Consider the following 22,091-nt stretch of genomic DNA (forward strand, 5'->3'; position numbering starts at 1 on the left):
GAGACGGATGATTGTTTGGTTTGGTGTTAGTAGTAATTTGTTCCCTACTTCCTTTTAACCCAGGAGTGCTTTCTGCAGGAGACAAGCCTTGGGAAGAGAGAACCAGAGAATGGAGCCTGGGCGAAGGGCAGGGGGATGTAAGAATAGTCGGGAACTAAAAGTGGAGATTGAAAACAGGGGCACAGGGCAACCCAGAAAATGCCCAGCCCTGCCCTAGGACCTCCTCCCCTGAAAGCAAGTTACACCCACCCAGCTTTCCCAGGAGCCTGGCTCCAGCCTCACCTGCTCCAGCTTCCAGAGGAATTTGACTGGCCGGGCACTCTCAAGTAGAGGCCAGTAGAGGAAGGCAATTCTGCAGCCGTGGACAGTCAGCGAGTAGTGAGAGAAGCCGTCCTCTGGGGGCAGAGGATGGGGACAGGAGTCAAACACATCGCTGGAGGCAAGAACAGCTTCAAAGCTCCAGAAGGGAGGGCTCCCTGGATTCTCTTTATTCCTTTATCCCTTCAGGTTCTCTCTCTCTCTCTCTCTCTAATTCTCCAGGATCTGTCACTGTCTCTCCAGCTCTCTCTGAGACTCACACACACACAGACACAGACACACACACACACACACAGTCCAGAGTTGGGCTTTTCTCAGGCACTCTGATTGGCTGAGGGGAGACAGTGACCAGCCTGCCCCTACCCAGATCTTTACTGTTCCTTTGGTTAATACAAACTTCATGGGTAGTGATCCTTTTCAGATCAAGAGAAATGAGCTCCGAGAACAGGCAGAAATGAAACAGTAGGTCAAGGCTGAGCCCCCCTGAGAGGGACGTCCCCCTGACATAGAGGGTAGGGGGTCCTGGAGGCTGGAGCACACGAGCCCTTATAGGAGGAGGACAGGGTGGTGGTGGGAGGGAAAGAATGGGGCACAGCATTACTCAGGCTCTTCCATTTTTATAGGGGGCTTTACAGGGAGCAGATTTCGGGGAGAAGTCTACTACACAGGGGATGCAAGGCGATTGGGCAGCTACAAATGAGAAGGGCGGTGAGCAGTCCCATCACACTGAGAGCAGTAGGATCTCAGCTCATCCTGCTGGGACTGTGAAACCCAGCACTGCTATCTTACATACGAAGGGAGAGAGAAGTGACCCACTCACAGTCACCGACTGGACAGTGACAGAGGGGGAACATGAAGCCAGCCCCCCCGCCACGCTCAGATGGGTGCCCCAAGGAAGGCTCACCATTCTGGACGGTGTTACACACGATGGTTTCCTCTTCCTTCTTGCCCTTGTTGGGAGTGACACCGTGCTTCATCCAGAAGGACAGGGTAAAGTGGTCACTGAGGCTGTCCGGGGGCCCAGAGCCCAGGCCCGCGGCGCCCCCCAGGGGCACCTGCACTGCCTGGGTGCCGTTGAACCAGTAGATGAGGCTGCTGTCCTGGCTGTAGTGCACCGAGAGCCCCGCCGTCCAGTTGGCATTGGGGCCGGGCATGGGCAGTAGATCCACCTCCCCGGGGGCTGCGCCTGTAGGAGCCCCAGAAGCACAGGTGTTGGAGCCGAGAGGCGGCAGATGGGGGACGGGATGCGGGCAGGAAAAGATCCCCTACAGCTACTTTCACCACCTCCTGTGGCCTTTCAGAGATGAGAAAGGAAGGGCTAGGAATAGCTCTCCAGTGACCTCAGCTCCTCCAGCTCTTCATCACTCCCTGCTATTGTTCCGTATTGTATCTGGTGATTTTCTTGGGCCACAATCATGCATCTTTGCCAACCACATGTTTATGTGCTCTTTGGGCCACGAGAGATAACCACATGCCACAACCTCTGTAGATAGAAACGTCTCTGTGTGTATGCTAAGTCGCTTCAGTCATGTCCAACTCTTTGAGACCCCATGGACTGCAGCCCACCAGGCTCCTCTGTCCATGGGATTCTCCAGGCAAGAATACTGAAGTGGGTTGCCATGCCCTCCTCCAGGGGATCTTCCCCACCCAGGGATGGAACCTGAGTCTCTTTTATGTCTCCTGCATTGGCAAGTGGGTTCTTTACCACTAGCGCCCCCTAGGAAGCTCTGATATATATACATCTATGGATGCTGCTGCTGCTGCTGCTAAGTCATGTCCCACGACTCTGTGCGACCCCATAGATGGCAGCCCACCAGGCTCCCCTGTCCCTGGGATTCTCCAGGCAAGAACACTGGAGTGGGTTGCCATTTTCTTCTCCAATGCATGAAAGTGAAAAGTGAAAGGGAAGTCGCTCAGTCATGTCTGACTTTTAGCGATTCCATGGACTGCAGCCTACCAGGCTTCTCCATCCATGGGATTTTCCAGGCAAGAGTACTGGAGTGGGTTGCTATGGCCTTCTCCGATACTGGAGTGGGTTGCCATTGCCTTCTTCAATACATCTATGGATGGGCTTCCCTAATAGCTCAGTTGGTAAAGAATCCGCCTGCAATGCAAGAGACCCCGGTTCAATTTCTGGGTCAGGAAGATCCACTGGAGAAGGAATAGACTACCCAATCCAGTATTCTTGGGCTTCCCCTGTGGCTCAGCTGGTAAAGACTCTGCCTGCCATGCAGGAGACCTGGGTTCAATCCCTGGGTTGGGAAGGTCCCTGGAGAAGGAAAAGGTTACCCACTTCAGTATTCTGGCCTGGAGAATTCCATGGACTGTAAAGTCCATGGGGTCGCAAAGAGTTGGACACAACTGAGTGACTTTCATTTCACTTATGGATGGGCAAAGGAAGATGTAAAACAGATTGTTTTTGTTTTTGGTGGCACGGCATGGGTTGCAAGATCTTAGTTCCCCAACCAGGGATTGAACCTGTGCCCTCTGCAATGAAAAGCATGTAGCCCTAACCACTGCACCGCTAGGGAAGTCCCAAGACAGATTATTAAGAGAGAGGTAGAGGAGGGGCAGGAAAAGGCTGGGGGGATGAGCGATGGGCACAGGCAGGGAGGATGGGGGCGGGGGGAGTCCACGAGGGGATCACACCCACCGCAGAGTTTCCGCAGTGCACGCTCTGAGTAGTTGTCACGGTCACAGCCCTTGGCCACATGGCTGGTCTGCAGCTCTATGGTGGCCTGAATGTTCCAGAGAGGCTCATCACAGGTCTCCAGGCGGATACCAGGGAACAGAGCCAAGCTCCCTGTGCCTGGTGCATATTCAATCCTTTTGTTCCAGCCTGCAGGGGTGAGAGGGAGCAGGCAGTGGAGCCGAGGCGGTTAAGGCAGCCCCTCCTACCCATTCTGCTCATGTTCACTGATGGTCTCGTGTTCCTGTGAAAGTGGCAGCCAGGGGAGACAGCTACAACCCTCCCCTCTAAATGTTGTCGTTCAGTTGCTTAGTTGTGTCCACCCCCATGGACTGTAGCTTGCCAGGCTTCCCTGTCCCTCACCATCCCCCAGAGTTTGCCCAAGTTCATTGAATTGATGATGCCATCTAACCATCTCATCCTCTGTCGTCCCCTTCTCCTCCTGCCCTCAATCTTTCCCAGCATCAGGGTCTTTTCCAGTAAGTCAAATCTTCGCATCAGGTGGCCCCCCAAATGTCCCTCCCCAGCTTCTAGCCTGGCCCCTGTGGTTGTCAGAAGGGAAGAGGAGGGAGACCAAGGTGAAGGATGGATCACAGGCCCCAGAGCGTAGCTCCTCACCTTGCCAGCTGGGTTTACAGGTGGGCTTCACCTGGATCTCCACCTCAGCATCGTCCGCCGCCCGCTTCTTCCCACAGTCATAAGCTGTCACCGTGAACTTGTAGAGCTTCTCGCCACTGTACTGTAGCTTCTCTGTGTTCTCAATGTTCCCTGGGGTGGGGGACAGAGAGGGTCAGGGGCACCAGAGGAAGTCCAGGGGAGGATTTGGGAGCTAACTTTAGGGCAGCAGGTGAATTAGGAAGCAGGAAGCAGGCAAGAAGGAATCTGAGGAAAGAAGTTCCATGTCTGGGAAGCAGGGTGAGGAATGAAGAGGTGAGGGGCAGGACAAATGGAAGGCACAGCCCCGGGGCATCACGAGGGATGTGGGCGCCCAGGGCTGAGCAGCTGGAGTGGCAGGGGCTGGACTCACCATCGTTGTCAATGAGAAAAGGAGTGTTGGGTGTGAGGATCTCATAATAGCAGATCTGGCTGTACTGGGGGGAGCAGTCGCCATCAATGGCCTCCACCCGAAGGATGCGGTCGTACAGCTTCCCCTCGGTCACTGCCGCGCGGTACAGCCGCTCCACAAACACGGGGGCAAACTCGTTCACGTCGTTGACCCGCACGTGCACGGTGGCCCTGCGGGCGCCAGAGCAGGAAGAGAAGAAGGAAGAGTCAGCCACAGGTGGGAGTCCACACAGGAAGCCAAGGAGATAGAACCAGTGTGACCCAGAGCCTGGTCGTGTTCATCTGTCCCCCACCCAGGGGTACCGGGTATCACAAAAGGAGAGGAACCTCAGGAGAAAGGGTGACTGATGTACAGGGTGAAAATGACCCTGGGGGCCATCAGTGGCTGGTTTTGATGACTTCTGTACGGAATATTAAAGGATAGGATGGCAAGCGCATGGGACAGGATTCTGGGTCCGGCAGGTTGTTTTTTCACGACACTCAGGTCCAATCAAGGCAGAGGCAGAGTAAAAGCCAAAATAAAACCAACCATATTCAGGGAAGTGGCTTCCCCAGTGGCTCAGCAGTAAAGAATCTGCCTGCAATGCAGAAGAAGCGGGAGACACAGATTCTGTCCCTAGGTCTGGAAGATCCCCTGGAGAAGGGCATGGCAACCCACTCCAGTATTCTTGCCTGGAGAACCCCATGGACAGAGGAGGCTGGGGGGCTACAGTCCATGAGGTCGCAGACTCGGACACAACTGAAGCAACTGAGCACACACACATACTCAGGGAAGTGGTTTTGTACAGAGTCCCAAGTCATCTGATATGTGCAGTGAGCTATGGCCACTCCCCACTCCGGCCCCCATGGGGCAAGCAGAGGAGGTGGGAGTGGGGCTAAACCTTTCATGCTGAGCCCTGCCCCCAGCCCAGGTCCAGGCACCCAAAGCCCAGAGGCAAAGGTCCTATCTCCAAATGGGAAACTGACTCATCACGCAGAGCAGTTTATATCCAGCGCCTCATAGTGGCCCAGGAGTCCTGACCGCCCACCTTCCCACCGTTCTCAAGTGAGAAGTGAGCTGGGAGCAGATGGAGGTAGGAATCCTGGGTCCCAGCCTCCTTTCTGCCCACTCACACCCACTGCTGTGCATGCGCATAGTGCACATTCTGTGTGTGAGTGTGGTATACACAGTGCTGGGCAGTGGGAAGGAATCCGGGGGGGTACTGAAGTGCCATCCTCCTCCTCACTCTCTTAGCATCCTGTCTCTATGTATTGAACCCTTTCCCACCTGCCAGGCACTGTGGTGCCTGCTTTTGACACAAACCATCTCCTTTCATCTTCACAGTGACCTGAAGAAGCAGGCATCATGATTGCTCCATTTTACAGACAAGGGAAAGCAAATCCAGAAAGACTAAGAAGTTGTCCACAGTCAACAGAGACAGAGCCCAGACTGGTCCCACTGAGCTTCACCACATGCTCCTGTTCCCCTTGGCTGAAGGCTCCTAAACCCCATGAACAGAGGGGGAAGGGGGTAGATCACCAAGACGGTGAGGACAGAGGGAGGTGAGGGGCCTGGTAGTGGGGGGGGGGACCTGCAGCAGAGGGCAAGGGCGGGGGCAGGTGTCCTCACTTGTGGGACTTCTTGGTGTTGGCCCCATCTGGGCCCTCGCCGCAGTCGTAGGCCTGGATGGTGAAGGTGTGCTCCTTCTGGGCCTCGCAGTCCACCGGCTCCTTGGCCCGGATCAGCCCTTCTCCTGTCGCCTTGTCCAGGATCACGGCCTCAAAGGGCACCCCGGACCCATGGAGCCGGAAGCCACAGATCTCACCTGGCGGGGGGGGCAAGAATGAGGTTCCCGCTCCACTTCCAGGGTCTCCTTCCATCGCTGCCAACCTCCCCTCAGGCCCCCACTTCACCTTTCCTCCCAGACCCAGTCCCTTCTCTTGCACATAGAAAAGCATTAATTATCGAACATTCACTCCACAACCTCTGAGCCACCAGCTCTGAGAGCTGGCAAAATCTGGATGCGTTAACCCCTGCCTGCCCACATCCTCCTCTGACTCCCTTTACTGTGCCACTGCCCTTCACCATCGCCCGGTTCCCTCCTGGAGCCTCCTTCTTCCATTTTGCCCAAGTCCTCACTGCTCTCCCTCCCAGGACCTCCCCCCTCCTCCCTTGCCCCTGCCCTCTGGCCCACTTCTCTCTGTCCCACCCACCCTGCCCTGCCCCAGCCCCACTTACCTGCATAGCGCAAGGGAGCATCCTTGTCCAAGGCAAAGAGCGGTGGGTTCAGCAGGACCGTGTTGTCATTCTCCATGACAATGCCCTGGTATTCTGCCTCGATCCATGGCTTGTGCTTGTTGGCTGAGCCCACCCCCAAGGAGAGGAGAGGAAGCACCTGTGAGCTGGCCCTCCACGGCCACACAACCCTGTTGCCCTAGACAGCACACACCAGGCTCACCACCCTCTTCAGCCCCTGCAGAAGCACCCACAGGAGGAAGGGCTGAGGGCAAGAAATCAGCCATGAAAAGAGTCAGAGGGCCTGCAGGAGGTCACTGGATAGACAGTTTCCATGGCAACAGCCTGCCCTGAGGGGAGGAAGAGGTCCTGCCATCTCCCTTGGGAAACCTGGTCAGAGGATGGAGACTTTTCTTAGGCATTTCAAGTGCTGGAGTGTGGACATTGGGCTTCCGAGGAGCAGCAATGGGCCATTAGAGGGCCCTGGGAAAGGGAAGGGATAGATTAAGGGCAGAGTGGAGATTAGGAAAAGAAGACTAGACATTTCCTGAGGTCCTGATTGTTGATCCTCTCCACCATGACCACCAGCCCATTTGAGTCCTGTTCCCTTCTTCTCCCGGCTAAGCCCCATCCTAAAGCCATTCTCCCAGAGGAGAGGAAAGAGGAGAGAAGGGAGAAGGGAGATATATAGGACAGAGGGAGGGGGACAGAGAGGGGCAGGGATGGAGCAGAGGAATCAATGCCAAACGACCGGGCCCAGCAGAGCTGGCATCCTCAGGGATTATCGAACTGGCCTAGAAACTCAACAAATCCCCTCCCTGCATCTTGCCCTCACACCCAAAAGAGCACACTCATAATCATAACCAGCTGACTCTTATGTCCTCCAGAAGGCCACCAAACCCCACACGCCCTGAACCCCCTTCTTATAGAGTCATGGCTGAGTCTTAATTCTTGCCTATCCCACCCCTGTTCCCTTCAACCACCGGCCAATCCACTCAGCCTCCATGTCTCCTCAACCGCTACCAGACTCAACTCAATCCCATCTCCTCCCAGGACCAAGTGCCCATTCGCCACTGAGGGGCTCTGGGGAAGGCTCAGTGTGATCCACCACCCTCTACCCCAACTTCCACTGCCTGCTCTATCGAATCCCATCAAGACAAAGCCCCAAGCTCCCCAAGCACATCCACAAGGGGCCCATCATTGAGACCAGAAGACTTATCATCAAAGACAAACTGAGTCACCCAAAGGACACTTATCCCCAGCTTGTCATGGTGAGCAAGAAACCCTGATTTCCATTCTTTCCTCCAGTGACGGCCCCAAAGCCTTCTGGTATCTGGTATGCCTGCCCCTTCCTTGCTGAGGACCACCACAACCCCCTTCCCTAGGGGCAGAGGAGAAAGCCACAGATGGTGCCTAGAAGGCAGCATAGGATGTGCTGGGAGGCTAAGAAGCCCACTGAGGTCAGAGATTGAGCTGAAGATGGCGAGGCTGCACACAGCTCACTACCACCCCTCACCCTGCCCCCTCTCCCTGGGTCTCCCCGCTTCGTTCCTCTTGGCCCCTGACTCTCTCCTTGTGTCCATCTCCTCTCACTGACTCCTGGACTCCCTGCCTCCTCCCTCCTGAGCTCTTTCCCTCTCCCTCTCCTCACCTGTTCTTCCTGATTTCTCTCCCCTTCTCCTTTTGCCTCCACCTTGACCCTGGTCCATCCCCTTCTCATCCCCTCCTACACTTCACCTCCCTTCTCCTTCTCCCTTCCCCTCTCCCCGCTCATTAGCACCCCCCCCACACACACACACACCCACCTCTGCCCTTTCCTGCTGTCTCCACCTACCTAAACCCTTGGCCCTCACCCCCTCCTTCTCTCCTGGCCCCTCTAACGGGGCCTCACCCAGCTAAATTTATCAGCCGTCTGCCAGAGAGGGCAGCTCTGGTAACCCTCAGCCCAGCCTTGTATGCAGGCGGAAGGGGATGGATGCAGAGGAACACGCCAACACATACGTGCTCCGAATTGCTGAACTGCGGGAACAGTTCCTCCCAGGGATGGGATGGAAAGGGACCAGATGGATGTGGCCACACACCCGCAGCGCCGGCACACCCCGTGAAACGGGGACCCGCCCAGAGAGGTCCATCACCCCCTCGGGGACAAGTCCTTCTGAGACCCGAGATCGCTTCAGTAGGGAGCAACGAGGGGCGGGGGAGGGGAAGATACAGACCCCAGGATGGGAATGGGGACCAACCTGGGCGCAAGAGAAGCACATGGGTAGAGACAGACCAGAGAGGAGCGACCAGAGGTTCTGGGGATGCCAGGGAGAAGAGAAGGGGACAGGTCTGAGAAAATGGGTGGGAAGGGGGATGGTGCGAAGAACCACCTGTCGTGTGCCAGGGAGCCTTAAAGGGCGCCTGCCCGCCTCGACCCCCACGTCTCAGGGCCTGAGACCCCCTCCCTCTGTGCTCCCCACCACCACACTCACCTTTGTTGCAGGAGCTGGAGGGGAGCAGGGAGGCCAGCAAGAGGGGAAACAGCAGGGGGGTCATGGCGTGGTGTAGGCAGGGCAGGGCCCCGATTGCTCTCCCCCAGAGCCTGGAGCCCTGCTTGTTCCACCTTGGGCAAGGGATACAGGGGCTCTCGAAAGAGGGGAGGGGAGAGGGCAGACAGCAGGGCGGAGACGGAAAGGAGCCTGCTGCCCACCCTAGTCCATAGGGCAGACTCGGGCAGACCCCAACCTGGGCGGCTGAGCAGCGGGGGGACCGGCAGTGGCTGCTTCTCCTTCGTTCTGGAGCCGGGCGTCCTCACCCTCTCTCTCTCTCTCATTCCCACCCCATCCCTGCTACTGCAGGATGACGTCAGCACGGCCAGGCGAGGATTGATGGGGCCTCTGGCCAATCGGGTGGCTGGGGGGGGGCCAGGTGCTGCAGGGCGGGAGGGAGCCAATGGGACTGGGGAGCAGGGGCGGGAGAACGTGTTAGGGCCTTTTCCCCTGACTGCAATTTGGGGGAGCAAGGGAACTGCGGGGGCTGGGGAGGAAGCTGGAAAGCCGTAGAGGAGGTGGGGAAAAAGAGGGACAGGGAGAGGATCGCGCAGCTAGAAGCCCGGGGGTGGGAAGAGGAGACGTCAAACGGAGACCTGAGGGAGGCGAGGAGGGACAAGTATCCACGTCACCCCACCACCACCAACTCTGCATTAACCTCTTTTCACAGCCCATTCCATCAGCAAGACCCTGCTGGGTGCCTCCTGGGAACCGCCAAGTAAAACCCGCAACCTGAGCCCCAGAGATGCTAGCCTTTCAGGTCCCAGCGCCGAGTCTCTGAGGAAGCCTAGGGGTGGTCAGCAAATCGGTGGACCGAGCTCTGGGACCCGAGGAAAAGCGAGATGTCTGTGCCCCTCCCTCACCCACCCCCACACACCTGTCGGGACAGTTCACCACCAGGTGGAATTTTTTCCTGCTGTCTACCCTGCCTGCCTCCCTCTCCCCAAATCTCCCTCTCCCCAAATTTCTGATCTTAAACCATGTTGACCCAAACCAGCCTAGTTGGTTCAGAAGCCAAAGAAGTTGGTAGGTCTGAGAGGCGAAGAGTGCGGTGTGGTGTGGTGGGGCGGGGGAAGGGTAGGGCTAGAGCACACCACCTCAGCCTCCAAGGGAATGAAGCATGGCCTGTGCAAGGGCTGGGGATGAGGGTAGGTGATGGTGCCATCCACGACTCCAGCGGCAGAGGGGAAATCCCTGGGTCCCAAGCCATAGAGTGTAGAATTCTCCAAACAGCCAGCCAAACTCCTCCCTCACCTTCTGCTCCAGACTTTGAACTCAGCAACTGAGAGAGGCCCTTCTGCAGTTTCTCTGCTTCCCTCCTCAGGGTCCTGCAGGACAGGGTCCTGAACTCCAGCTGTGTGACGAAGCTGTTGGGGCCAGCGCTGGAGGATTTTCTTCACTGGGGCTCCCGGCCAGCTGGCTGTCTGCACTTCTTTCCCCACCTCTTCCTCCCCTTCATACCTTTTGGGATCCCTGACCCAGCCCCAGGATCTCAGGTGAGATATTGTTAGAACTCATCCTTGGGTGAGTCCGAAATGTCCCTCCCCGCCATCCAGTAAGATCGGCTCCCTCCCTGCGGAGTCTGCCCCCCCCACCCCGGGGGGGGGCCTCCGGACAGTTCCCAAGCCTTCCACACACAGGCTGGAAGCCAGAACTGACCTTCGGAAAGGCTCAAGTGTTGCCTGACTGACAGCCCCCAGTCCTGGCCCAGGTTCCTTCCTCAGGAAAATCCGAGGTCAGGCACAGCCTTGCCAAGTCCCCTGCCCGTCTCTGGGGCTGCGAACACCAGCCTCACGCTCATCGCTCATTGTGGGGGAAGGAGGGAGGAAGTCTGGTAGGAGCTCTTACTGCAGCAGGGCCCCAGCACTATAAAAACCCTGGTAGCTGGGACCTTACACAGGCTGCCTCAGTGTGTGCAGAGCCTGGCTGGGAGATTCCCAGCCCCACCTGTCAGACGACATCCCCTCCCTCCTCTCCCAGTCTCTTATATTCTCCCGAAATCTTGACTTCCACCTTGGCCAGCCTGGACCATGCCTCCCAACCTCACCGGCTACTACTGCTTCGTCTCGCAGAAGAACTTGGAGAACTACCTGCAAGCTCTGAGTAATGGCCTTGCCCTCTCAACCCTTTCACTCCCCTTCCCCCCTCCCCCCTTCCTGCCTCTGATCCCACTGAGGAGTGGAGAGATGCTGGGGTCTGGACATCATGGACAGGCTGGGGGTAGGGAGTGCTGGCCCCTGACTTGGGCCCTTTTTCTAGCCAGGGACATTGCTAGGAGGGAGTAAATCCACAGTCCCAGACCCGGGCAAGGGGATACTCCCAGCCCCGGGCTAGTGATGCAGGTGGGGAAGCCCCCGGCCCGCTAAAAGGACCCTCGCTCAGACCCTTGCTCAGAGATGGTTCCCGCAGATGTCAACATGGCTCTGCGGAAGATCGCCCTGCTGCTCAAGCCAAACAAGGAGATTGACCAGCGGGGCAACCACATAACGGTGAAGACCCTCAGCACCTTCCGGAACTACATTCTGGAATTCGAAGTGGGAGTGGAGTTTGAAGAGGACCTGAGGATCGTGGATGGACGCAAGTGCCAGGTGTCTTTTCTCAAGCCTGTGGGAAGGGGCTGTGGATGGGCACGGGGGCTCTTAACAACTGGGGGTGAAATAAAATGACCTGTCACAGCAAGAGGAAATGATGACCACAGCAGCCTGCCCTGGGATAACAGACTGCTGATATCACCCACCCACCCCCGACTCTCCAGCATCTCCCCTGCCTTCTCTGAACAACAGCCAAAAGGGCAACAGGAACAGGTCACCCTCAGGCCAGCAAGCAATCCTGTGCTCACCCTCTAGCCTGTGACCCTGTGGACACCACAGTCTCTTCTCTCAACCTCTGTAACTCCACTCCTGCGTCCTCCGCTCTGTAACGTCCTTTCTGCTTCTTTTGTATTCCTTTTGACCTCCTTTGCAGACCCTAGTTCCCCTATTAATCCCTTAAACTGGGATTTTCCCCTAGTATCTTTTTTTTTTTTTTAATTAGAGGATAATTGCTTTACAATATCGGAGAAGGCAATGGCAACCCACTCCAGTACTCTTGCCTGGAAAATCCCATGGACGGAGGAGCCTGGTAGGCTACAGTCCATGGGGTCGCTAAGAGTCGGACACGACTGAGCAACTTCACTTTCACTTTTCCCTTTCATGCACTGGAGAAGGAAATGGCAACCCACTCCAGTATTCTTGCCTGGGGAATCCCAGGGATGGCGGAGCCTGGTGGGCTGCCGTCTATGGGGTCGCACAGAGTCGGACACGACTGAAGCGACTTAGCAGCAGCAGCAGCAGCTTTACAATATTGTGATGGTTTTTGCTATACATCAACATGAATCGACATTAGGTACACATAGGTCTCCTCCCTCTTGAGCCCCTCTCCCACCTCCCTCACCATCCCACCCCTTTAGATTGTCACAGAGCACTTGCTTTGCATTCCCTTCATCACACATCAAACTCCCACTGGCTATCTATTTTACATATGGCAATATATATGTTTCAATGTTGTTCTCTCAAATCATCCTACCATCTCCTTCCCCAACTGTGTCCAAAATGTCTGTATCTCCTTTGCTGCCTTGCAAGTAGGATTGGCAGTACTGTCTTTCTTGGTTGTCTATATATGCATTAATATGTGATATTTGTCTTTCTCTTTCTGACTTACTTGACTCTGTATAACAAGTTCTATGTTCATCCACCTCATTAGAACTGACTCAAATGTGTTCCTTTGTATAGCGGAGTAATTTTCCATTGTGTATATGTACCACAACTTCCTTATCCATTCATCTGTTGATGGCCATCTAGGTTGCTTCTGTTTCCCAGCTATTGCAAATAGTGCTGCAATCCCCTAGTATCTTGTTCTTGACTTTCTCCCTCTTGTCTGTCTACTATCCATGGGCTAAAGCATATACACCCATGTGTTCAATGAAATCTACAAACTACTCTAGACACAAACTCTCCAGTCAGAAGTGCCACCTGAGCTCCAGGGCCAAGTTTCAACTGCCTGCAAAATGTTTCCATCTGCATGTCCCAAGGTCAAATCCAAAGTCATTATCTTCCTACACAGACCCCTTCCTGCCTTTATATTTACTGTCTCCATCAATGGCAACAACCAGCAGGAACAAAGCCTGGGAGTCACAGTTATTGCCTTAAGTTCCCTTACCTCTGTGCTCCCAACACATGTGTATACACACACACACACACACACACACACACATGCACGCACATGTGCACCACATGTAATTAGTCAAGAAGCCTTTATAACTGTTCTGCACTGTCCAATATGGCAGCTATTAGCCATATATAGATATTTGAAATGTAACTGGTCCAATTTGACCTGTGCTATCGGTATGAAATACACACTGGATTTTTAAGACAATACCAAACAAGAGTATAAGACACCTCAGAAATTTTATATTGATTACATGCTGAAATATTATAATATTTTAGATTGAAAATATATATAATATAATATAATATTACATACAATAAAATTATAATATTTTAGGTTTAATAAAATATAATACTAAAATTAACTTCACGTGTTTCTTTTTTGCTTTTCTAATGTGGCTGCTAGAAATATTTAAAATTATATATGTGGCTAGCATTTAGGACTCACTACATTTCTATTGAGCATCAGTTGTTTACATGGTTCTCATCTGTTTCTTCCTAGCTTTTCTAACACCACCTTATTTCAGGCCCTCATTTCTCATCTGGTGCCCCAGATTGGTTCCCATTCTTGACTCTCCTCTAATCCACTCTGCCTACCATAACCACAGTATTTTTACAATGTAAAAGTGACCATGTCATTCCTTGACTTAAACCCTTTCAGACAACCTGCTGTGTTCCAGGTAAGGTTCACACGCTCCATGTAGCATCCAAGGGCCTCCCCTCAAAAACACTAGGTTAGTGCTGCCTCACAACTATCTACTTGTCTTCCTTACCTCTGTTTCTTTTCTTGCTAGAAAGTTTCCATTATCTCCAATCTAATTAACTCCCTTCCTTAAAGACTCAGCTCTTCTCTCTCCACTCCCATCACCAACTGCCTGCAAAATGTTTCCATCTGCATGTCCCAAGGTCAAACCCAAAGTCATTATCTTCCTACACAGACCCCTTCCTGCCTTTATAAGTCTTGTTGGTATCACAGATATAATACCTTCTGACCTCTTCTCTAACGGATCAAGATTCTGAGCTCCTTGGAAATGCCCTGGTGGTTCAGTGGTTAGGACTCCGAGCTTTCACTGCTGAGTGCCTGGGTTCCATCCCTTTTTGGGGAACTAAGATCCTACAAGCCATGTGGTATGGCCAAAAAAAAAAGCCTAAGATTCTGAACTCCTGGTTTGGGTGGGGCCTATCCTATTGGGGTTTCCCAGGTGGCACTAGTGATAAAAGAATCCACCTGCCAAAGCAGGAGACACAAGAGATGGGGGTTCGATCCCTGGGTTGGGAAGATCCCCTGGAGTAGGAAATGGCAACCCACTCTAGTAGTCATGCTTGAAAAGTCCTATGGACAAGGAGCCTGGCGGGCTACAGCCCATGGGGTCACAAAGAGTCAGACACGACTGAGCAACTAAGCACACACATAGCCTATTGGGGGTCCAAATAATGCTGCTTGGAATGCCTAGCTCTGGTCCACTCAGCTCTGATGTGGGGAGTTGACCCTTCATTCTCAAGGACATTGCAGATACCCTGGAGACTGAGAAAGAGGAGAAAAGAGATTCCCTGATTGTCTCCCAACCAATCTCCCTTCTTACCCAAAGTCTCCTCCGTGTCAGCCAGAAGTATCAGAGGACAAATTCTCCATTCTTCATCACCCAACCCCCAATTTCATCTCCCCCAACCCCGGGATTATCCTGCTTCATCCCCGCTCTACCCAAATGGTCACTGTCACACAGTATGGGGCCCCTTCCAGTGGCCTTTAGGAGTGGGAGGGGAGCGGAGTTTTGCTGAGTCACTCAGAAGGAAGGGGCTGGAGCAAGATAGCATCTGCTGTGATGCAGGGGGTGGGGGCAGCCCAGCAGAGTAAGGTGATGCATTTGGGGTACCCTGCAACCCCCTCGCCAGTCTTCCTTTATTCCTGCTTTCTCCATAGACCATAGTCACCTGGGAAGAGGAGCAGCTGGTTTGCGTGCAGAAAGGAGAGGTCCCTAACCGGGGCTGGCGACTCTGGCTGGAGGGAGAGATGTTATATCAGGTGAGTGGGGTGGGGACTGGGAGAGGAGATGCAGGAGGGTGTGTCTGGGAGGGGGTTCTTTAGCTAGGACCCATTCCCTTGCCCAAATCAAGTAAGTCTACTACTCCAGCCAGCCCCCTGCCAAAGAAGGCAAGTAAGGAAGGAACATGGAAGCCCTGGGAAGAGTGGAGAGAGGAAGAAGTCAAGCGGCCATGGTGGGCCCTGGCTGCAGGTCAGATGTGTGTGCATAAATCATGACCGGAGACATGGAGACTTAGCCACTTCAGCTCCCTGACCAGCTCCCTTCCTTCTTCTGGGGTGGAAAGTTGAGGGTTTGGAACAAGGATACATTTCCTGAAGGTTCAGTAGAGGTCAAGAAACTTGAGAAAGGGGAGTGGCTGTTAAGAACCTTCTCTGTCTTTATATTCCTACTTTGTCCCCAGGAAGTGACCGCACAGGATGCAGTGTGCCAGTGTGTCTTCAGGAAGGTCAAATAGCCGGAGAGGAGCTGAGGGCCCCCCTCCCCTCCTGGACCACATGGGTCCCCAGATTCCTCTTGTCTGTGTCCCCTTCAAGCCCAGATGGTCCCAGGTCAGCAGTCCCTGTCCCAGGCCACTTACCCTGCCTCTGCGTCTCCCCTCCCCCGCCCCATGTTAATCTATAACTTGCAGCCCCCGGGCCAAAGTCCTTTCCTTCTCACATTCCACTGCCCAATAGTGACCTCATATCCAGCTCAAGGTCTGGCCTCTTGGATGAGAGAAACACGCAAAGGGAAAGGGCCTTTGAGAATAACGGACCTCCACTCTCTTTCATTCATTCGGCCTCTTAATTTCCATCTAAGAAAGCACTCAGCTTTGTGCATTGGAGCATTAGTGGAAACTCCATCCTGGTGGAGCTTTTGAGAAAGAGTGACTGGACTCTCAAGAATCTAAGCAGGAGCTACTGGGGCTCTTGTCCAGTTGCTTGTCCTTCTTCCTGAGAAATCCCCTGGGCTCAACAGAACCAGGCCCAAGGCATGGCCCCAGCGACACAGAATTCAACAGACATGTTGACTGACACCTAATGAGCCTTGCCCATCATATGCTTGCATCCTACATGTTGGGGAAGAGGGATGGGTCAGGGTGAGACCTTTATCTGGTGCCAGGGGAGGCAGGAAGTTTCTAAATAGTGACCTGGTCTCCGTGTCTGCTTTGGGAAGGACAGGCAACAAGAGGGTCAAAAAGGACTGAAAAGGGAAAGGACTGAAGAGGGATGAAGGTGTCCACTTAAAAATAGTCACAACCTGAAAGTTCCGAGTTATGTTTTATTTGGTGAGAATTTTTAAGACTTCAAACCTGGAAGACAGCATCTCAAGTGACCCTGAGAGAACTGCTGGGCTATGCGGGCTGTCAGTCAGGTTATGTAGAAGTTTTGCAACAAGGGGCAGTTAGTCTGAACATCAAAGGATTATTGTTAATTAAGGAAAACCAGATATCTCAAGTTAAGGAATTTAGCACTTTTCTATGTATGGGAAGATGCAAGAGCCTGGGCTTACTGAAAGCATTCCTTTCATATGCACCTCAGCTATCTGGGGGCAGAATCCTGAGATTTGATTTTCACATCCTCAGTCCCTCAACTGATGGACCGTGGGGAGTGGCTGCAGCCTGACAGCGGCTGGATTACAGGCATTGTTCTTCCTGGGTGCCCTCTGGGCTCAGAAATTCACATTTGGAGGGCCGGACTCTATGTTGGCCGTGACATCTTTGTTTAATGATATGGCTGGGCTTCCCAAGTGGCGTGGTAGTAAAGAATCCACCTGCCAAAGCAGGAGCTGCAGGAGACCTGGGTTCGATCCCTGGGTCAGGAAGATACCCTGGAGAAAAGAATGGCAACCCACCCTAGTATTCTTGCCTGGAGAATCCCATGGACAGAGGAGCCTGGTGGGCTGCAGTCCATGGGGTGGCAAAGAGTCGGACACAACTGAGCAGGCACGCACTACTACTCCATTCCTCAGAGGGTTCAAGGCCAAGGATCTGAAAGATGAGGGACATGAGGGTGTGAAGGCCATAGTAGGTGTGAAGGCAATAGTAGGTGTGAAGGCAACAGGCCTCAAAGACCCTCTGCCTACAGTCTAGCAAGGCTGGGGACAGAAGGTAAGAAGGACAACTGAAAACAGCATGGATCCTCCCATAGGGGCCCAGAATCACTGCCCTGGAAAACAGCCCAGAAGGTAGGGCCTGTCCAGAGGCCAGGCCAGCTCCAGCCTCTGGTCACCTCCCTACCTGCAGAGGACTTGGCTCTTTCAGAATAAAAGTCCCGTGGGGCAAGAGCACAGAGAGAGGGCTCGGGTGGGGTGGGGACAGTGCCTGGCTGGGGGAGGGGAGGGGATTGCTGGAAAGTCCCTGGCCCATGCTCACTGGATGCACACCCCTGCCTCCTCTTCCTGCAATGGCTGGGCCTTTGCACATTCAAGATGGTCTCTGGGGCTCCAGCCAAGAACTAAGATTGCAGCACTCAACACCCCCACCAGCCTGGAACAAATTTTGAAAAGACAAGGACAAGAACTCAGCGTGGACCTGAGCTGCTTCTTCCCTACGCATCTTCTCTGCAGGGCCTCCAGCAGAGTGGGGAGGGGAGAGCCCTCCAAGAACTGGGGACCCTACCTGTCCCTTCTGGGAGCAGCAGCGGAGCTGCAGGAAAATGCTCTGGGTGTGTATTCACCAGGTCCCAACTACTCGGAGCTCACAGCACAGTCCAGGCCTCTATGCACAGGACTGCCCGCTGTGCTCTGCATGTCGGTCCCTGGCTGGGGTCTCTCCAGAGGGCCTGACCAGGGAGCACCTCAGCCTCCACAATGACCACTGAACTCCAGCAGAAGCAGCATTGTCTCCCAGGACTTCTGTTATGTGAGCACCCACGCCCTCCCCACTGCGGGTCCTCATCCTCCCCTGGACCCCTCCTCTCCAGGAGCCAGAATCCAACAAGAGGACTGCAGACCCCAAAGGAACACGCACCACCAGAGGGTGGACTGAGCTGCTTCGGGGTCCCTCCAAGTAGGAGTGGACCCACCCAGACTCGGGCTGCTGTTTCCTCTGTGGGCAGCAGGTGGCACTGCTTGCTGCAGTGGGAGCCAGTTACCCACCACAGTCCTTCCTCCTCCCACACCCTGTTGGATAGACACTTCATCCCTGCTCCCGCCAGACAGACAGACAGACACACACAGTCCAGTTCTCAGCCCACATGGGCTCACTGTGCCAAGGCCCCACCCCTCATTCAAATCAGGCTGAACCATTCACTCTCAGATGGAGGAGTTGGTCACCAGGGGCGTTGTTTCACGAGTGATGAAAAGGCAAGGGTTGGGGTGCGGGCAAAACAGCTATGGACGAGTGGTCCCACCCCAACCTTTCCAGGATCACAAAGTTGTGGGTCCCAGGACCAGCTTTAATTTTGTTAACCAGAGTCTTAGCCCCCAGGGAGATGATCAGGAATCAAGAATGTTTATCTCCACGTGACATAGAGTGACTGCACCCTTCTAACCCAGCCCCATGCCAGGCCCCTGACCCCTCCCCATCCACCAGGCCCAGATAGCACCGAGTGGTCACAAGCAACTTTTCAGGCCTGAACCCCAAATGATTTTCTGTGCTGTGCTTAGTCATTCAGTTGTGTCTGACTCTTTGCAACCTCATGGACTATAGCCTGCCAGGCTCCTCTGTCCATGGGAATTCTCCCAGCAAGAATACTGGAGTGGCTTGCCTTGCCATCCTCCAAGGGATCTTCCTAACCCAGGGATCGAACCCAGGAAGTGGGTAGCCTATCCCTTCTCCAGGGGAACTTCCTGACCCAGGAATCGAACCAGGGTCTCCTGCATTGCAGATGGATTCTTTACCAGCTGAGCTACCCTAGGTCAGTCCAGATTCCTCTGCTCAGAAGAAACTGACCAACCTGGATGAGAGGTCAGGAGTGGGCATGTGCCCTGAAGCAGACAACCCCATGTTGCCCAAGAAATCAGACCCCATCTTCTGGTTGGGGCTCCACAGGGGGCGAGAATGACAAAGTCTAAGCTGTGCGTCCCCCAAGCTGCCCCTTCACCTTAGCCACCATCTCCATGCGGCTACCCCATGTGCCCAGACTTGAAGGTTGAAAGAGCAGCAGGAAAGTCCTCACCTGCAGAACACAAAGGCATCCCAGCTAGGAGCTGATCCTGTAACTCAGCGGGACCCCTACTGCGTCAGGGGACCCTCAGAGGCCACTGCAAACCCTGGAGTCCCAAAAGACAGAGCAGAGTCCTAGCCCCATTCCCTCCCCTCAAATGTTATCCTCTGCACGAAGGAGGCTCCAGCCACCCCTCCATTTGTGCTGGGCCTCCCCAGTCCTTCCTGCCCTGCAGATGAGCCATGAATATGTGTATTCCATTGTGTATGTGAGGGGGTGGCGGTGGCTGCGAGGCTCTTCATTGTGGCAGGGGGCTTTCTGTATCTTCGGCATGTTGCGCCGAGGCATGTAGGATCTTAGTTCCATGACCAGGGATCGAAACCACATCTCCTGCATTGGAAGGCAGATTCTCAACAGCTGGATCACCAGGGACCTCCCATCTGTGTGGCCTGTCATCCACATTCTAGAGGATTGCTGGGAGCCAGCCCTTCTCTTTTCCGTCTTTTGGGCAAGACAAAGCTCAAAGCACGGCTTTCCAAGGCGCTGTCACTGCCTCACTGTGTGACCTTGGGCAAACTATTTCACTGCTGAGCCTTGGTCTCTTCACAGGACCTGTCTGCTCAGCCTCCATGCTCTGTAACATCTACCATCCTGCCTTTCACACCCGCCTCTCCCCTTGGCTTCCTCTCTCCTCCCAGCGGTTTGCAGACAAACCTTGCCCACTGCTGTCTTTGACCCACCTGTGAGGAACCTGTTGTCATTCTTAACGTGTGAGGTCCCAGATGGAGAGAGAACCCCAACAAGGGAAGTGCAGCTAGGTCACAGAGCACTCCCCCACTCCCCTGGGGAGGGCTCCCCTGCCTCTGCTGCCACCCCCTTCCCTTCCTTTCTTTGTGAGCAGCACAGATGCAACAAGGGGCACTGTTTCGAATAAGGGTTTGTTAAAGTCTTGGAGAAAACAAAAGGAGCTAGAACAGAGAGTATGACAGAAGTGGATCATCTGAGGTCCAAGTGCAGCTTTGCCCACAAACTCCTTATTGTCAAAGGAAGGGATGGTGCTGGCTACAGCAGAACCGCCTGCCCATTAGCAACCTAGGCACATACACACTATGTTTAAAGAGTCCTTCACTAAAGGACTTTATTTCAGGCTTGAGAGTCAGCACAAAGCCCCCAGGGGAGTAAGAGCTTTGGAACTGAAACCTCCAGCCTCTGAACTCGTCTCTTTGGACAATCTGCTGGCAGGGGACCACAGTCCTAGATTCTTGCTATGTTTACCCTCCCAAGGTTGGAAAGGGCGTCTTGTCTGGGGCTCCTCTCTCCTTACCCATCCCTCTCCTTTTCAACAGCTTCTTGGTCCTTTTTAACCCTTGACTGTCTTCCCAAAGCCCCACCTCCTCTCATGCTTGGTCCCCTCTAGGTCATACTTTGATCTCTGCAGTCCTTGATGGGGTGGATGAAGGAGTGTTTCAGTTGTTAAGGGTGAGGAGGAGAGGGTCAGAGCCCTGAAAGGCACTCTGACTTCAGATTACTGCATCTGAAACGCAACAATATCTAGGAAAAACGACATCCTGCTAGGTGATCCTCTGCATTTATTGTACTAAAATAAGCTGTCTACTTCTGGACTTCCCTGGTGGTCCAGTGGTTAAGAATCTGCCTGCCAATGCAGAGGACACAGGTTCAATCCCTAGGTGGGGAGTATTCCACTTGCCACAGGGCAACTAAGCCCATGCTCCCAACTGCTAAAACCCACACGTTGTAGAGCCTGTGCTGTGCAACAGGAGAAGCCACCGCAAGCAGAAGCCCAAGCACTGCAAAGAAGAGTAGACCTCTGGCACCGTAACTAGAGAAAGCCCCCGTGCAGCGATTAAGACTCAGCACAGCCAAAATTAATTAATTAACTGCATAAAATAAATGATAGTCAGCCCCCAATCTGGCCCCCAAGGATCCCTGCTTCTCAGAATTCCCTTCTTGGAGTTGTCTCTTCCCACATTGTATCAAAGTTGGTCTGTGGGACCAGTATAACACGGCAAAGGGGATACTCTGTTACTTCCAAGGCCAGATTATAAAAGACATTTTGGATTTTTTGTAAGACGTTCTTCCTAGAGCTAACCCTTGTACACTTAAAATTTTGTTAAGAGGGTATATCTAAGGTCAAGAGCTCTTCCATAACAATTTTTTTTAAATTCAAGCCATTTGGACCCCCGCTTTGCTCTTTCTCAGGCTTCCCTGGCGGCTCAGTGGTAAAGAATTTGCCTGCAATGTAGGAGACTCATGTTCGATCCCTAGGTCGGGACAATCCCCTGGAGGAGGGAATGGCTACCCACTCCAGTATTCTTGCCTGAAGAATCCCATGACACAGGAGCCTGGTGTGCTGCAGTCCATGGGGTCACAAAGAGTCAGACACAACTTAGCAACTGAACAACAACAATGCATGTGACTTTGTTCTGTATTTTCCAAGTCCCCTATAAATGTGCTATCATACTTTCATAATTTAAAAAAATTTTTTTAAATTTTTAAAGAATTGGGGGAAGATGATTTAGGGCAATAAAAACCTGTCCATCCACAAAAAAGCTATGGCTCCATATCCAGTGTCATAGGCCCTTCCATCCTATCCCTAAGCTCAGACACCTGAGCACCCAGAACCATGGCCCACATCTCGGTGTCCAGTCCTCTAGAAGTCTAAAAAGGGTGGAGGTCAGAGACAGGCAGGTGGCCTCTGTTCTTCCTCTTAGAGGCCCACCTGCTGGACCACTATCTGAGAACCCACCTCTTCCAGAGGTAACTGTCACAAAGAACATCCAGCATCTTCAGGTGATACCCCGTCCCTTTGACAGGTGTGTGACCTTACTCTGTGCTTTCAATAGTGCAGCAGGGTCCACCTTAGTAAGTCTCACGTCATTAGAAAGTGTGCCCATCCAGAGGCAGGGAGCGGGTC

General features: G+C 53.7%; 2 protein-coding genes across 4 annotated transcripts in view; one reads left to right on the forward strand and one right to left on the reverse strand.

Annotated features, from left to right (window-relative positions):
• CLSTN3 (calsyntenin 3) overlaps positions 1-10,596 on the reverse strand; it is a 32,297-nt gene extending 21,701 nt beyond the window's left edge. Inside the window, exons 1-9 of one of the 3 annotated variants that reach the window (XM_081588027.1) lie at positions 8,909-9,123; positions 8,762-8,857; positions 6,291-6,413; positions 5,682-5,877; positions 4,035-4,243; positions 3,626-3,775; positions 2,972-3,157; positions 1,223-1,504; positions 283-395 (exon numbers count right to left, since the gene is read on the reverse strand). In XM_081588027.1, the coding sequence (XP_081444153.1) occupies positions 283-395; positions 1,223-1,504; positions 2,972-3,157; positions 3,626-3,775; positions 4,035-4,243; positions 5,682-5,877; positions 6,291-6,413; positions 8,762-8,825 (1,323 nt within the window). In that variant the 5' untranslated portion in view covers positions 8,826-8,857; positions 8,909-9,123. Of the gene's footprint in view, positions 1-282; positions 396-1,222; positions 1,505-2,971; positions 3,158-3,625; positions 3,776-4,034; positions 4,244-5,681; positions 5,878-6,290; positions 6,414-8,761; positions 9,134-10,477 lie in introns of those variants that run through there. The other 2 variants (XM_081588028.1, XM_081588026.1) reach the window with 2 other exon arrangements.
• RBP5 (retinol binding protein 5) lies at positions 10,083-16,318 on the forward strand. The gene is made up of 5 exons (XM_081588029.1): positions 10,083-10,314; positions 10,841-10,921; positions 11,228-11,406; positions 14,945-15,046; positions 15,469-16,318. The coding sequence occupies exons 2-5, from the start codon at positions 10,849-10,851 to the stop codon at positions 15,520-15,522; spliced, it is 408 nt and encodes a 135-aa protein (XP_081444155.1). The 5' UTR covers positions 10,083-10,314; positions 10,841-10,848; the 3' UTR covers positions 15,523-16,318.
• The last annotated feature ends 5,773 nt before the right edge of the window (positions 16,319-22,091 follow it).

This window comes from Giraffa tippelskirchi, chromosome 4, assembly GCF_054371585.1.
Source record: "Giraffa tippelskirchi isolate mGirTip1 chromosome 4, T2T-mGirTip1v1.2.pri, whole genome shotgun sequence".
NCBI lineage: Eukaryota > Metazoa > Chordata > Mammalia > Artiodactyla > Giraffidae > Giraffa > Giraffa tippelskirchi.